Consider the following 15,815-nt stretch of genomic DNA (forward strand, 5'->3'; position numbering starts at 1 on the left):
TATATATATATATATATATATATATATATATATTAAATGTACCCCATCCTAAGTGACAGAGTAGCCTGGAAATCCAGACCCAAATCTGAAAGGATTAAGCAAATTTAAATTGTGCTCTCGCGAGAACTCTGGATTTCCAGGGTAGGGACAGAATAGCATAGCTAATAGCTGTTTTGTGTTTTTCTATTACAGTATATATGCATTATAAATATATTTCTTTTTGTAGAAGCTGAGATATCTGTTGCACAGTGGTTTTGTTACGTTACATAAATTCAAACTAAGGGTGTGGGACGCTGAAGCACTGCCGTTTACTGCTCACTCTAAGCCTTTATGACAGTTGACATTTTGAGATTACATAGCAGGAAAAGCACAGGTGTAAAACTGCTTTCAATTTCCTAAACCACGGTCATTTAATTGTACTCTCAAAAGGAATACGGCAATTGTAAATGTTTAATGTTTAATTGTAAATTAGTTGCACCTGTGCAATTCCTGCATGACAAGTAAAATTGAAAAATATGTATTCAGTGGATACTGCAGTGTTTACCAGACTAAAGAAAAGGGAAAGGTCCCTCTTACAAGACTGTGGTTAGGTCACACAGCACTGAACAATTCTTTCCACATTATGTAAACATCCAACAGAAGACTGTGACAAATGGCAGATCTCATTGATCAGCTACACATGTTGACAGAGTGTGACAACAATGGAGTAGAAAGACGGATAGGCCTGCAGCTGAAAGTTACATACAACACTGCAGTAAAGTAAGTATTTACACACAGAAAGTTGCTGGTAACAGAATTTCTGGAGGCTGAAACACACCTCCATGATGATTTTAGGATTGTCTGTAAATCTATTTGTTAACAGAATTTTGTTTCAATAGGCTAACAGATGGTGAAGGAGGGACTTAGCAATGCTACAATATAGAAATAGACAGTAGCTCGACATACCACATTTGTTTCGATATTTGTTTAACATACATACGGATAGCCTACATGCCCAGTAACAAATTGCTAGATGGCGGTAATGCTCTGTGTCATATTCATAAAAGAGAAATTTGTCCAAACAGGGCTCCGTACTTACGTCAGCATTCTAGAGAAAACATGGCGGCCGCCCTGGCAAGGAAGGTGTCCGGTGTGTACCTACAATTTGACATTCAGACTTCACTGTCCTCATTCCGTAAATGTTTAGTATTTTACCCATGTGTCAATGCACTGATCTATTGGCGCAGTCCTGCGTACGTGTGCTTTGTTAGCGCAGATAGAACGTGAAGTTGCTACATTAACGTTAGCTAATTAACATTAGCAACAGTGCTAGGTTTTTTCTTTAACGTTACCACTAATCCTCCTCTTGTGTTTTCATGTTGTCCTTGTGTCTGACAGGGCTGCTGAGGCCGCTGTCTGGCTCTCTGTGTGCCAAGACATCACAACTCTGTAAACTCTCCAGCCTCATCCAGCCTCCACCTCGCTACAGCTCTGCTGCAGCCGCTGTCCGCGCTCCTATGCCGGCTGCAGTGTGTCAGACACCCCGGTACAACCTTCTTCAACGGTAAAGGACAAGAAGGAACACTCGTGCTGATATTCTTGACTTAAAAGTGGATATTAATAAAATCCACTTAAACTGTACAGTTGTTTTGTGTAGGGGACCACATTTTACAACATAGCCAAAAGTCTGTTTCAATCTTGTCTGGGGCATGGGTGTATAGGGTCTGGGCTTGAGCGGGACTCAATATTACAACGTATCATTTTATTTTATACTGTCTGTGCTTTTTGTGGCAACAAAATCAGGTTTGGGAAGTGTGTGTGGAGTAGGTGCAACACAAAATAAAAGATACTTCGTTAAGTATCTATTTCTTGTTTAATGTAATGATTGAATATCCTGAGAAATCTCAAAGGGATAAACCTGACTACATGAAACTAAACACACTAAACTGTTAAGTGATAAAATATTGTTCTCTAATTTGAGTAACATTAACCTTCCTTATATAACAATTATTGTGTTCTCTCTCTGCTCTGCTTCTCTGTGTTGTTGCAGGGTAACGGCACTTATTCCTAGTTTGAATCAACAACCAAGCAGAAGTCTGACATATGTCAGTCTGAAGAAGGGGAAGAGGAAGACTGTAAAAGCTGTGACAGACCGATTCATGAGGCTGCATTGTGACCTTTGGATCAGGCGCAAGGTACTAAGTCTTTTACTGTGAACTGACAAAATCCCACGCTTTTCTTTGCACCTTTAATTCAGTGTTGCCAATCGGAATTCTTGTTTTTGGGTGTAAACAGGCTGGATACAAGAAGAAACTGTGGAAGAAGAAACCTGCCAGACGAAAGCGCCTGAGGGAGCATGTATTCTGTAACAAAACACAGAGCAAGCTTTTCGATAAAATGACAACCTCTTTTTGGAAAAGGAGGAACTGGTATGTTAACGATCCGTACTTGAAGTACCATGATCGGGTCAACCTTAAACTGTAATTTGCTGATTCATGTGTGACATCTTGTTTTTGAACATAATGTTATGTTATATATAATAAAATCATATCTGATAAATAATTACCATTTTCCTGAAATGCTCTTTTAAGACAAGAAAAAACAGATTGACACACATTCAAAGTTTTGATTAATTTAATGGCTGTTTATCAATTTAAACAGAAATATTTAACCTAGTAGAAGGATACATTGATAGCCATGAACCATCATGTCAACTTCCCTCCATTTTTTTTTTATATTTCACAACCAAGTTGAAATTTAAGTAATTTGACATTCTGGCCTGCCAGAACTAAATTCCGTAGGATTTTAAGTGAGTGTCCTCATGAATAAAGTCAAAGTGGCTAATTTATCATTAAGTAAGATGTTATTCATATATATTTATAGCCAACATGAATGTTTAGTCATAACATTTCATATTTCTTTCCACAAAGCAACCAAAAAATGACAACAAAAATTTACCAGCAAGGCATCTGCACAAAATCATTTAAAAAATCAAAATGTTCATTCAAATTAATAACACACATCATGCAATGATGAGTTTATCAGACCTCGCACAAGTATACAAATCTGCTACTTAGCAACATTTTTTTTTCTCTCTTTCTGTTTTACTTTACATGAATTTTAAAAGAAAAGAATCACCTTCAGCTCTAACATTGACACTACTAATGTTGAAACACAATCGGATTTTCCAGTTTCATTTTTTTCCACAACATATCTATTAAAAGGATATTTCATGTGTATAACAAGTGTATCTACAACATCAGAGTGAATGACGTGTAAACAGAACAGTTGTACCTGAGAAGCTTTTGTTTCAAACTTCAAACCACCCGAAATGATAAAAATAATGAATCTATCTTCCATCAACAACCAACACAGTGATACTTTGTGTAAAGTGTTGCTATGATTCAGGCTCAGTGAATTAATTACAATATGAAAACACCATGGATCACCATGCAATATTAACTAAAATGTAAGTTTGTAAACCCGCAACCAATGAAGTCACTCATGAATTCCTAAAAAGGTAAGATCAAAGAAGTGTTGCTAGCAGAGCACTACACAGTGATTTCAAACATGGAAAAAGAACCATGTTTATACATAGTAAATATGTATTAATTTAATGTCCTATTGCTGCTACAGCTGAAAGTGGCACATTCCTAACTGGCCTCAAATTGTCAAATGACAAAACATACTAACAAACTGAACAGTAGATTGTCAAAAACAGTCTGCTCTCCTGTGGAAACCTCTTGTAGTAGTGACTTCTCTGATGTGATTACTTGTTACACAAGTTATTTCTTTAGCACAGAAGAAATAATGATACAGTTATTAGTAATACTATTCAGCTAGTAATTTTATTATTATTGTTTGTTGTCATTGTAATTTTTGGCCATTTCATAGTATTGAGGGAAGTAATTTTATATTCTAAACATAGTGCAAAAATGATTGTTTATTGAGAGCATAGGTGTGTTGAAATACTTCTATTATTGGTAGAGACATTTTATGTGTATGTCTTTAAGGCTTTTAGAGAGAGATAAATAACAGAATATTGTCTGCCACTGCTGCCTGACTTTTCATTACTACAAAGGTAGGTTGTCACATCTCAGAATAGGTTTTTAAGTGATTTCTGAATACCTTAATAATCATTGCAGAATTCCCCTGCTCACAGATGGTTCTCCAGAATAGATTGAATGGGGGCAAAAACAGCCTTTTCTTTTGATCCTTGGCTTTTAACACATTCTCTAACAGGGATGTCTTGTCACTTTCACTCCTGGCTGCAGTAATTAGTGACAGTACATTCTGTTAACTAACCAGCAAGACTAATGACAGGGAAGACACACATGCAATTGCCTTCCCAAACCTGATATATATGAAAAATAATCAAATCAGAAAGATTAAGTACACACAAACTGTACAGAAATACATATTCAATAACCCACAAATTCAAAATGTCTATCAGCATATCGCCCATTCACTCATTTGTACTATTTCAATTTCACAAACCTTGTTTTTAAATCATGAGTCATACACTATATATAGAGGGGTCATTATAGGTCACTTTGGTAATACCTTATTCCAAAGCAAGGCTGCTTCAGTCATGTAGCTTTTGGCCATTTAGTATTTTTACTTCTTGCAGCAAAGGCAGCTGGAGTAGTCTTTAGGACAGTATCACATGGCTTCATTGTTTGAAGAAAGGGCACTCCTGGATCTTGTGAGAGGCCTAATGACTCTAAGAGGAGGCTAGAAGAAAGGACAGATGAGGATAAAAGCAAAGAGGGAGATAGAGTTTAGTCAGCTAATAGCTACAACAAGTTGCACAGTATATGGCTGGTGTTATTTTATATTTTTCTTATTTTCAAAAAATCCCAATGGAAAAACTAACAATGTGTTAGCCTGTCTCTCAAAACTTTCTGACCTCCATATCCTGTCTGTGAATAAACTGCCTTAAAGCTCATTGGTTCCTACTGAAGACATACCTTTTAAAAAGCTGGTCACAAGTATTTAGTTTAGGAGTCAATAATAGCTGGGCACTGTACTTTTTTGGAACATTGCTAAAACAGAAGTGGTTTTGTTGGGGACTATTTTTAGCTACAGATGAACACATAATTACTAAGTATTGATGGCCCATGTTCATTGGGATGTAGTAACACCCAGTGCAAAGGTGTGGGTTATTGATGTAGTTTTAGTGTTGGGCAACAAGATGTCCATGGCACAGAATAATAGGCTGTGTCAGGCTTTGGCTACACTGACAATATTTATTGGTAGGATTAATTTATTGTTGGTTTTATTTTTCTTCATGGGATTTGTTGTCTATAATAAAAATATAGAATATTGCCGTGTCAGCCGTGCTGCTTCATTTGGCATCGCCATGCCAAACAAACTGATATTAGATGATTAGATATTAATAAATACCCATTCAATCCAGGGACTGATCCAACATCACATCAAAAGTATTATCAGGGTTAAAATACACTGGAAGGCAATCAATATCAAAATGTAAACCGGGTTTGGATTTTTTTTTCCCATGCCACATTTCCAAAACAAGTAAGCAATTGAAATCATGCAAAAGCAAGACTACCCATTTATTTGAACTAAACAATAAAATAACTGATACTCAATACATGATTCAGCTTCACCAGTGCAGAAATACTGTTAGCAATCCGACTCTTCACATATGCAGTACTGAACCATGATAATTTATTTTGCTACACCGCAGCAGAAATTAGTGAATCTGTGAGTAAATTGCCACTCTCAAGGGGCAGTTAGAATGGGGCAGCAGCTGAGCAGCCAGGCTGACGAGGCAGTATACCTCAGGAGCCTTCTTCTTAATCAGCCTGAGCTGTGGAGAGCTTGATGCTGCTTGCACCCCTTTCCCCACCTCCTCAGGCTGCTCCGGAGCTGGAGGTGGAGAGGGTGTGGAGGGTGGGGGTGACTGGGGTGTAAGTGAGGGCGTAATGGGTGTGGACTCAGACTCAGAAGGTAAAAGGCTCTGGGACGGCAACTCCTTGGAGTCCCATTGGTCCAACCCCAACATCTCATACTCAGTCATGTCAAAATCCTGTCCTGTACCATGAAAAAAGGTCAGTGAAGGGGATGAATAATGTGTCTCTGGTCTATTGAATTAAAAGCAGAATACTTTTTATGTAATTGCTTTAGAGTGGCAGCTGATTTTGGTCAGCAGGAATTATGAGATATATCATTAAGTATCATACTGCAGACCATAAAGCAGAGGCCAAATGGGAAGTCATCATAAGACAGGGTCAATTTGTTGCAGCACAAACAAGCCTGTTCTTATTAAGTGATAGCAGAAAGCCAAAACATATATTTCACAATATTGTTTAAATTGACTTTAAAATGTCACAATAGTTTTAAAGGACATGTTCTGTGATATTATCGTTGTTTCATATTGTCAACAAATAGCTTGAAAAGACCAAAACCAACAATGAATTGATCTTTATAGCTTATAAACACATAAGTGAGCATTGCAATGAACAAGGGCACTGTAGTTTATTTTGAGTCAATCTAACATACACCAACCTGCAGCCATAAATACTCACTAAAGTACCAAATGTGTATTAACACACTGCTGAAAATAGTTCCCAGCAAATGCACTGTGCATTCCTGTTTTAGCTATGTGTCCTACAAACTACAGTGTCCAGCTTTTTTAGGAAATTACTGAGCATACGTGGCTAGTTCTGGTCTGTTAATAGAGTTTGTTGACAATAACAATATATAGGAAAACACTAGACTTATCATGTACATATCCCTATTATTGAATGTAGTCATGAAATGACAACAGCATGTTAATCTCAATAATTCCTTGTTTGATAAAGAAAGGGTTGCTCCTTAACTGCAGATATTTCAGTCCAATTTATCTAAATGTTATGTCTAAAAAATTCTACAAAAGGAATATTTATCAGCTGGAAAAAAAAGACACCCAATCCAGATTAAAACAAACAACAACAACAGTTCCCACATGATGTTAAACTAGGAACAAATCCCCACAGCTACATTTGAGTTTTATCACAGGGTGGTTAGTCTGGCAGCCCTGTGAGGCCTGACCTGCTCCAAACAGGAAGGCAGGACTGAAGTTAGGGGGCCACTCAGGAAAGCACAGGTTTTAAACAATATCGGTCAGGAAGACAGAAATCTACAAGATAATCAGTTTTATACAAACAAACCAGGCACTGCTATTGCATAATAACGGTACCGTAATGGCTAGAACATTATAACATAGTTTTAATATGCCTCTATAACACTTAGCTTGTTAATTAGCTTGTACTTTTCTGTGCTGGCCAGAGTAATGTCTGCTCACCCTTGTTGTAACTCTCAGACTTGCTACGCATCATAGTTCTGGTCCGATGCTGTGCTGCTGCAGGCTGTGTAGTGGTGCCAGGTTCGGTGTTAACGGTGTCAGACTGATAGGAAGACAGATCCTGCATGCTGAAACTCCTCAGTCTGTCTGACAGGACCCCTTGGCTCTTGAACAGGTAACACCAGGTTTTTATTTTAGTGTCAGTAGCAATGTGTGGCAGTTAAAGCTTAGATCATCTTTAGTTGCATACATCATTTTATAAAAACACTACAATGGTTTACTTTTAAAAACCAAAACAAGCTCTTCATAAGCCTAATTTATTACGTGAATAGCAAACATGCATGATCCCTTCTATACACTGACCCTCTACTGGACCCCCAGGTCAATACAAAACAAATATCCAGTTTGCATTACCTTTGTTGCAGCCATGACTGCAGCAGTGGCGGCAACATTCAGCCCTTTTCTCCCAAAATGCACCAGTGTGTCATAGCTTTTGTCCTTTGCTTGGCAGATGTACTCATCAATGTCCTGAAACAAGGACAAAAACAAATCACATGGACATTGTGTCTCTCTTTATTATTGTCATTTTGTATTTTAATGAGCTGTATAAACAGGTGCTTCTTATATTTCTCGATTGTGTTACTAATGTTCACCAACCCACTAATGTGTTTCCTGACTCAGACATAGAGGAAAAGGAAAGGAAAAAGGGAGGAACACCATAGCACTTCCTCTCTCCTGTCCTGCAAACACATCTTTAACAGCTAAAGTGGAAAAGTGAATTGACACAAAGACACTTTTGTTCTCTAGACAGCTGCGGAGCTTGATTTCTATTATTTACAAAACCATGGAGATTAACTTAAACTGAATATTTTCACCGAAGCCTTTCAATGAACTGCACCAGCGGAATACAGGAAGGTACAACAAAGGAAGGGTTTTCACCTTTTCTTTTGAGGAAAGCGTGGGATGAACAAACTTCCTGTATAGCACACTGGAGCCTTTAGTGTAAGGGGACAGCAGCCACACCACAAAGGCTATCTTCAGTTCATAGTAGAAAGGGATCCTGCAATGAAGACACAAAATAATGGAGCCACTGGTACAACGACACATAATGAAAATATATGACGTGAACACAGTCAAGAGGTACATTATTCAATTAATTAACATGAAATATCTGAAGTCACTTACCAACAAAGAAACATATCTGTAAAGACTTCCACAGCAGTGAATAGTGCAAATATTATCCAGTACATCATCCATTTCACCTAAAATGTAACAGAACAATGAAAGATAGTTAAAATAGGTACACAAAACACAGGGAGGAAGATACTGCCTGAATGTATTGCCTAAGTAAAAATACAAATGAAATACTCACATATTCTTTCACATCTTTCGACTTCACAGCTTTATAAGATGAGTACGCAGGATATAGTGTACCGAACACAAGTCTAGAAGACAAAAAAAAACATTAAATACTGCAGTACAACTTATATTTCATGCATGATGACATAACTCAAGACATTTTAAATGTAATAATCATGATTATGAACAATATATTATGGCAAAGATTTAAAATTAGGCTCTTGAAAAATACCTGTGCTAAAATGTTAGATGTTCAGTATTTCTGTCTTCATAAATCCATGTAAAATATCTTGACATAGTTTTGCTGTAGTAATATATGCAATACACTTTTGCCCATGAGCTTTCGGAGCTACAGCCTACATAACTTAACGGATGGGCAGGTTGTTGGTTGTCAGGTGAGATCAAGGTATAGACCAGAAAAGGTGCAACAGCTTTTCTCTAGAAAGAAATTGTTAAATCAACCTAGTTGTTAGAGTAGATCAAGCCCTGGCTGATTTGGTTCAACAAGCTGTCCAAGTGCTAAACCTCCAGTCATGAAGTAAAATGTGCTTCCGTGTTTTTTTTCCTCCTTTTCTTTAAAATTCTATTTGTGTATGGACACCTGTGCTGCTAGGTGTCCTGACAGAGACAAGACCCTGTTGAATTGCTACAGTCAGGCAACAGCTGTGAGTGCGACCTGATCGAATTACTAACCCACATCATGTTGCACCTCTCCAGCCTGGCCAGCTAACTAACAGAGTTGGAAGCACAAGGCCACTAAATATAAATAGATCATCTGTGGGAGATGCAACTAAACCTCTCTGTTGGAGATTGGACCCAAATTGACCCACATAAGCAGTTTGTGAACAGCCAGCTCTGAAATAATTCCATCTATGTAACAAGATATTGTAATCTACATTTAATTGCCTAACTATTTTTAAGGTTGGGCCTGCTATTGGTACACTCCACATGGTCTGCAATAGCGCTGATTCATACTTTGTGCAGGTAGAAATAATCACAACTTGCCTTGATAAATGTCGTCTTATTGTTTAATCACTCAAATCCCTAGCCATTAGGGAATATCTCGGGATGTATGCATCTCTTATTACATGAATAACTCTTGCATTGTAACCTGAGAAGGCTGACCCATCCTTTTTGTTTTTTTCCCAATATGAGACATCAACAGAGAATATGGCTCCACTCAAAGACCGCTCCTGTTGTTCAGCCACCTCGCCGCTCCGTGACATTTAGCTTACTGCCAGTAAAAGACGCCTCTGAATTCTGGATCTTACTCATATGACCATTTCATGGATGATAATAGATTATTCAGCCAATCACGTCACCTCTTTGTCTGGGATATAAAAAAAGAGGACTTGATAAACACAAAGAGTGCCAGGCTTCCGAGCGCTGTTCAGAAATACACTAGCCCATAGCCTTTACAGGCCTAGCTCAGCATTCGTGCTGCTGAAATGACAAAGTACAATCCTATGGAATTTGGACTGTTTTCAGTAAAATATTATAGACGGAGATCTAATTCTGATGAAATATTAGACAATATGCGGGGGCTTGTAATGCGCGCCGCTCCTGCACTGTCAATGAGCGGCTCAAATACCTGCAATAACATGGAACCGCAATTTATTATTATCCTCCTCTGTGACAGAGAATATTAAAATAAATAATAAAAGCACTTACACCACAAGTCTAGAGATGATCCAAGAGACCATTGCGCTGGAAAGTAGACAGGACGCGCTGTCTGCAGGGAGGAGTGTCCTCCAGATGACAGGCAGGCGCGTGAAGGCGGCGGCGGCGTCTGGACGCACACAGGCAACAACGTGATGCAGGATAAACAGTGACTATTGCTCGTATCCATAGATGGCAGTGTTGCATTGCACAGACAACCCAGATACTCAACGTGTCGGGTGGGTAAAGACGAGGCTGCCTGGCTAAAAGTGGCTTTCGATGTGACATGACTGAATGCAATAACTGTGTACCCGCAGAGGAAAATATTTTCTGTTGGGCCACTATTGACACCATTTCCCTTTGCAGAGCAAACAGAAAAACCACCCAGAGATGCAGGCACTCGGTTTGTAGTCATTTTGATTAAACAAGGAACTTAGAAATGTACACCATGTGGGTAGGGGTGAAACCTTTTTTCTTTTTTCATTATTGATAAATCGGCCGTTCATTTGCTAGATAATTCATTTTTTCTATAAATCTATCTATCTATCTATCTATCTATCTATCTAATCTAATCTAATCTATCTATAAAGTAGTGAAAAATGTCTATTACAATCCCAAAAAACCCAAGTGACAGCTTGAGATTGGCTGTTTTTCGGTTCAGCAGACCAACAACGCATAATATTCACTTTAAACAATAAATCTAAAGGAGCTGGAACCAGAGAATGATTACTGCTTGACTGAAGTTATGAATTGATTATAAAAATTACTTACCCACGGTAACATAATATTAACTAAAATACAACTCTTAAAATGGGGCTTGAAAGCTCTCAACCTGTGGTTACCATACCTGGAACAAGTGCAACATTATAGCTACAGTACCTTTGCTTTGCCTTTGGCCAACATACTGAAGCCAGAACACAGGCAAGGGTTTGTTAAAGTACAACAAAAGCTGCTGAGGGAGTGCTGCGGCTAGTAGAAATCTAATCCTTTTGACAATTGTGAAACCAAGGAATGGCTTCAAAATACACAAAACACATTGCCAAAAGGCTTCAGGTTACTTGACCTTCTTAAATAAACTGAATCTTCATATCATTATAATGTATAACTCTACTCCCATCATCTGGCAGGTTAAATATAAAAAGGCCAGTAATGATTTGACATAGTTTCTAAGTTTATTCACCAGCACTTGATTATTAGTAGACTGCAATCCCAGAACAGCAGAGGGATGAAAAGCAGCACTCAGTCAGAACTCTTTACTGTTCAGTTTGTTTTCAGAACTGCCGAGCAAGCAGTTTTATTTGCCGGACAGGTGTTGGTGTGACCACAGATTTTCCGTGCAGTACAGTTTCTGACCTGTTGAGTGGGCTGTTTAAAGCTAGCTAGTTCAGATTTCCCAAAAGCTTATTTGTGAAGATGAGTTGTCAGACGAAGCCAAGCACTTAGTGTTTATTGTGATGTGAAGGGTTAAATGTATAGGAAATAATTGCTTAAAGCAGAAACAGGTGTAATACATTCTGCTTATTGGCAACATTTGTTCTTCAAAGTTTATTTCCTTATTTTCCCCCATTCACGTAGAAAAATGATACACACAATACTTTCACAATACATAGGTCCTGCACTAACCAACCTTTCCATTTACTCTGCATCTTCCTGCTGAGAAGTCAATCGTGATACAAAGTTCAATATTTAACAAGCTGAAAGTTAACGCAAAAAAATGGTTAGTGTAGTATGCGTATATATTTTTGATGAGTGCACTAAACATGTATGATCTCATATAGAATAGATAAATTTTAACTGTACAGAAAATTACTATCAAAAGGAGAATGCCACCCACCTCTCTAGTGTTTCAGATAATATAGGCTAGTTGCCATTAAAAAGAACAGCTGTTGCTTACAAAACATATCCTAACAGATTGGAAAAACTTCTGAATGGGGATCTCGGGTGTGACTTAAGTGTAGGGGGGTTATTTAATCGCTTGTTTGGATTATAAATAGCCGAGTACCTCCACCAGCGGTCCTTAACTTAGGACACAAGAATATGATATAGCACTGTAGGCACAGCAGGCTTTTCATACTTACAATATGTACACTTCCCATTACCTTCTGTTTGACTTTGGATAATAGAGACTTACCTAGGGTTACCCCCAATAAAAGACAAAAAGCAAATGCACATTTTTGTTTGGCTGAGTAGACCAAACGTTCTATAACAAAACTTTTTTAAGACATTAACTGTCGTAGCACAAAATGAACACCAAATGATTATGTAAAACAATAATTGTAATATGAAGCGGAGAGAATGCTCAACACTGTAAAGCCAGCCCCAAAATTGTCTCTGTTCTTATTGGAGTGAGCAGACTGACTTTGACAGAACAATGGCGTTTCAACTTAGCTCCTCAGAGCTGCCAATCTCGACTGCATCGCTTCAATGTCCTCCTCTGACTCATCATCTGAAGCTGCAGCAGCTGCAGCAGGCTTTATTTCAGGCAAGGCGTCTGTGACTTTGCTTGGGGCTTTGCCAAGGGCACCTAACAAAGCAAATAGAAGCATGATATAGCGCCATCAGTGTTACTCATTTGAGGTGTAATTCAATCAGTGGTTCAGAGTTAAATTCCTCAAAAATCTAGACACCAAAACTGGAAGGTAACAAATCTCCTCACCTGCTGTGATCTCAAAGAGGATCTTGTCAACTTCCTCCTCTGCTGCTTCCTCCATCTCCTCTCCATCTTCCATGCTCTCAAATGTGTCTTCCAGCATTTCCTCAATGATGCCAGCCTGAAAGATGAATATGTGTACATGATGCCATGGTTTGGTAACTTTTTTCTCATAAAGAAGTTAACTTGATGATCGGAGTTAGCTGCATTATTCCATTTCTTGTAGTAACTTGATTGTAAGTAAATTATATCTATTTATGTTGGACACTGCTGCTTACCTTCATCATCTCCTTTGATAGTTCCCTCATGGTAGCCTGGATCTCTGGGATTTTGACAAGGTTCTGCATAGCTTTCATCACTTCTGTGCTCTTCTGCATGGCCCCGGCTACACGCAGTACAGCTAGAAACCCACAAAATACATTCCCTTCACTGAGCAAAACATTAAAATCCATGATAAATGAGCAAACTGTTCAAATGATGACAATACAGTTGTTGGTTTTTTGTTTTTTGTTTTTTGAGATAAAATGGCATACATTTCCCCTGTCTTATGACCCAGATGCTGTACTACCAAACTCACAAAGCTGATTCTTCATGCTGAGTTGCACAGAGTTCATGTGGGCTTTGGAAGCGTAAAGTTTCGTGACAGCTCGTTTTGACTGAATCATTTCCTTTGCAAGAACCACACACACGTCCTTCTGACCCCTTTTTGCAGCATCTTTAATGGATCTTTTAACTTTTTCTTCTTCCCTTTGGATATCTGAAACAAAATGGTTATGCCATTACATACAACAAAAAAACTAAAATAACTTACATAATCATGTCACTGCCTCTAGTGTAAAGCTAGTAGTTGTCAGTTCAAATCAAGCAAAGTGTCCCAATTTTGCTTTGAAGTATTCCAAATGAAATTAATGTAATTATCTCTTTCATTTCTTTTTCAGATATTTAGACATAATGAATGAATGACTACATTTTAAATGTATGGATTGGACAGACATTTTACAATAAAAAAAACAACACATTTTACATTTTGTGTTGCACAGTGTCAAATGCTGACTGGATCTTACCTCGAATTTGTCTGTCAATCACTCTCATTTCCTTCCTGATCTTTTGAGACCACTCATTGACCTGAAATTATACATGTCGTTACAAACTGCATTGCTATTGCCCTAACAGTGACAGTAAGTTTGAAATAACCATTGCAACATTGCGTTACATGTAATGTAAGACTAAAGCAATGTACAACGTTACAGATCACGATGACAGCTACGCTAAGCCAAACACAATGAGGATTTGTTTACATTGAAGAGACTGACAGCAGAGTTAGCTTGTATGCTAACTAGCTAGTCGTCAGCACAGTACCCATAATAAGATTGGTTGATCGGTTCATGGGGCAACTAAACAAACGTTTAACGTTAAATACGGTACAAATAATACGGGTTAACGCCGGATACTATTACAGGGACTGTTAGCTAACTGTTCGGTTAGCAAGAAGTAACGTTAGCAACATATTAGACGAACTAGGCGGACTTAAAGTGATAGCTAACGTTAGCAAAAGGCACTGTCGTTGTTTTTTCTTAGTACGGACAAAACTCTGAAAGACAGTCCTGATCTTCAGCAGTCAGTACTCACCATCTCTTTTGGTGGTCTCTCTGTTGTTCTGCCGAACAGCCCCATTGTGACTACAGAGTTAAATACCAAGCTAACCCACCTCCCTAAAACTAGCTGGCTAGCTCAGCTTGTCGAAACGGCACTTCCTGTTTTCGCTCAGACCCTTTGGGCTCAGTACGAACATGAAGGAGCATTCAGTCCATCTGGTCCTCATCAAGTGCTCACGTGAAGTAATAAAATCGAACCAGACACACAGCCAATAAAATGTTTCTCTGGTAAGCCATTTATTAACATTAACAAAAGGGTTAACATAGAATATATTCACTATGCATTTATGACCAGACAAAACTTTATGTAAAAATATTTTTGACTAAACAAAATTAAAATGTAAGCTATCTGTAATTACATTTTGACTCACAAATATGAATTCCAGACATCTCCATTTAAATTATGACTAATCAATATTTGAATACTTGATTAAATAAAATATAAATAAAATTGACAGTGTGGCGTCAGATTTGTCAGTAAAACGTTCCCAACCAAGTGTTGGTTGGGCACAAATGTCAAATGTCAATTTTGACACAATGCTTCACAACAATGCTCCTTTTCATCACAATACATTAATACCATTGAGGTTTCTTCATTAAAATGATAAAATGCTTTAGGCTTCTTTTTCTTTTGACTCCAGTGTTAAGTAACAAAGTGCATTGACACAACCCCAATGTTTTCAGTTATTATAGCTGATTAGACTGCTGCTCAAGGACATACTGTATGTGCGGTAACTAAATTCTGTAAACTAATATTATATTATATGATAAGGTTGTAAGTTGTCCCACCCTAACAAGTGCTACGAGGTCTTAATCAACAGTCTGTATGTAGGCCTACTCAGGCCCACTGCGATCAGCCAAAAGTAAAATCACCTGTGTGGACTACTGTAGGTGTGCAGTGTTGAGGTCCTTGTTGCCTACTTTCCACTTTCTGCTACTTTCTGTTTCTTCTTCACTGCAGTTGACACCGCTACATGGATTTTATCATTTTTGGGGTGATTGAGTAGTGGCATATTGTTACTTTTACTTACACCCTGTACACTCACACAGGTCTCTGCATAGGTGGATATTGGGTGGAGCTGGGAATTACATGAGGTAACCATCTACCAGTTAAAACAATCTTTTTCAAAGCAGACATTTTGACTTGTTATCTCAGGAAAAGTGCAGGTGTTACTAGTGACATTAGTGATGGCTCTCAAGTGTC

The 15,815-nt window shown here is 38.1% G+C and overlaps 3 protein-coding genes across 3 annotated transcripts; 1 reads left to right on the forward strand and 2 right to left on the reverse strand.

Moving 5' to 3' along the window:
- Window positions 1-946: 946 nt before the first annotated feature.
- mrpl35 (mitochondrial ribosomal protein L35) lies at window positions 947-2,541 on the forward strand. Its single transcript, XM_032500493.1, has 4 exons — window positions 947-1,129; window positions 1,378-1,543; window positions 2,030-2,174; window positions 2,275-2,541. The coding sequence occupies exons 1-4, from the start codon at window positions 991-993 to the stop codon at window positions 2,461-2,463; spliced, it is 639 nt and encodes a 212-aa protein (XP_032356384.1). The 5' UTR covers window positions 947-990; the 3' UTR covers window positions 2,464-2,541.
- A 57-nt stretch (window positions 2,542-2,598) lies between these two features.
- Window positions 2,599-10,657, reverse strand: reep1 (receptor accessory protein 1). Its single transcript, XM_032500491.1, has 8 exons — window positions 10,319-10,657; window positions 8,661-8,733; window positions 8,474-8,550; window positions 8,228-8,348; window positions 7,703-7,816; window positions 7,289-7,454; window positions 5,783-6,036; window positions 2,599-4,713 (listed from the first exon to the last, which is right to left on the reverse strand). The coding sequence occupies exons 1-8, from the start codon at window positions 10,348-10,350 to the stop codon at window positions 4,642-4,644; spliced, it is 909 nt and encodes a 302-aa protein (XP_032356382.1). The 5' UTR covers window positions 10,351-10,657; the 3' UTR covers window positions 2,599-4,641.
- A 1,167-nt stretch (window positions 10,658-11,824) lies between these two features.
- On the reverse strand, window positions 11,825-14,848 carry chmp3 (charged multivesicular body protein 3). Its single transcript, XM_032500492.1, has 6 exons — window positions 14,586-14,848; window positions 14,021-14,081; window positions 13,534-13,713; window positions 13,235-13,356; window positions 12,963-13,077; window positions 11,825-12,830 (listed from the first exon to the last, which is right to left on the reverse strand). Exons 1-6 carry the CDS (start codon window positions 14,628-14,630, stop codon window positions 12,691-12,693), a joined length of 663 nt encoding a protein of 220 aa, XP_032356383.1. The 5' UTR covers window positions 14,631-14,848; the 3' UTR covers window positions 11,825-12,690.
- Between the last annotated feature and the right edge of the window lie 967 nt (window positions 14,849-15,815).

This window comes from Etheostoma spectabile, chromosome 20 (assembly GCF_008692095.1).
Source record: "Etheostoma spectabile isolate EspeVRDwgs_2016 chromosome 20, UIUC_Espe_1.0, whole genome shotgun sequence".
NCBI lineage: Eukaryota > Metazoa > Chordata > Actinopteri > Perciformes > Percidae > Etheostoma > Etheostoma spectabile.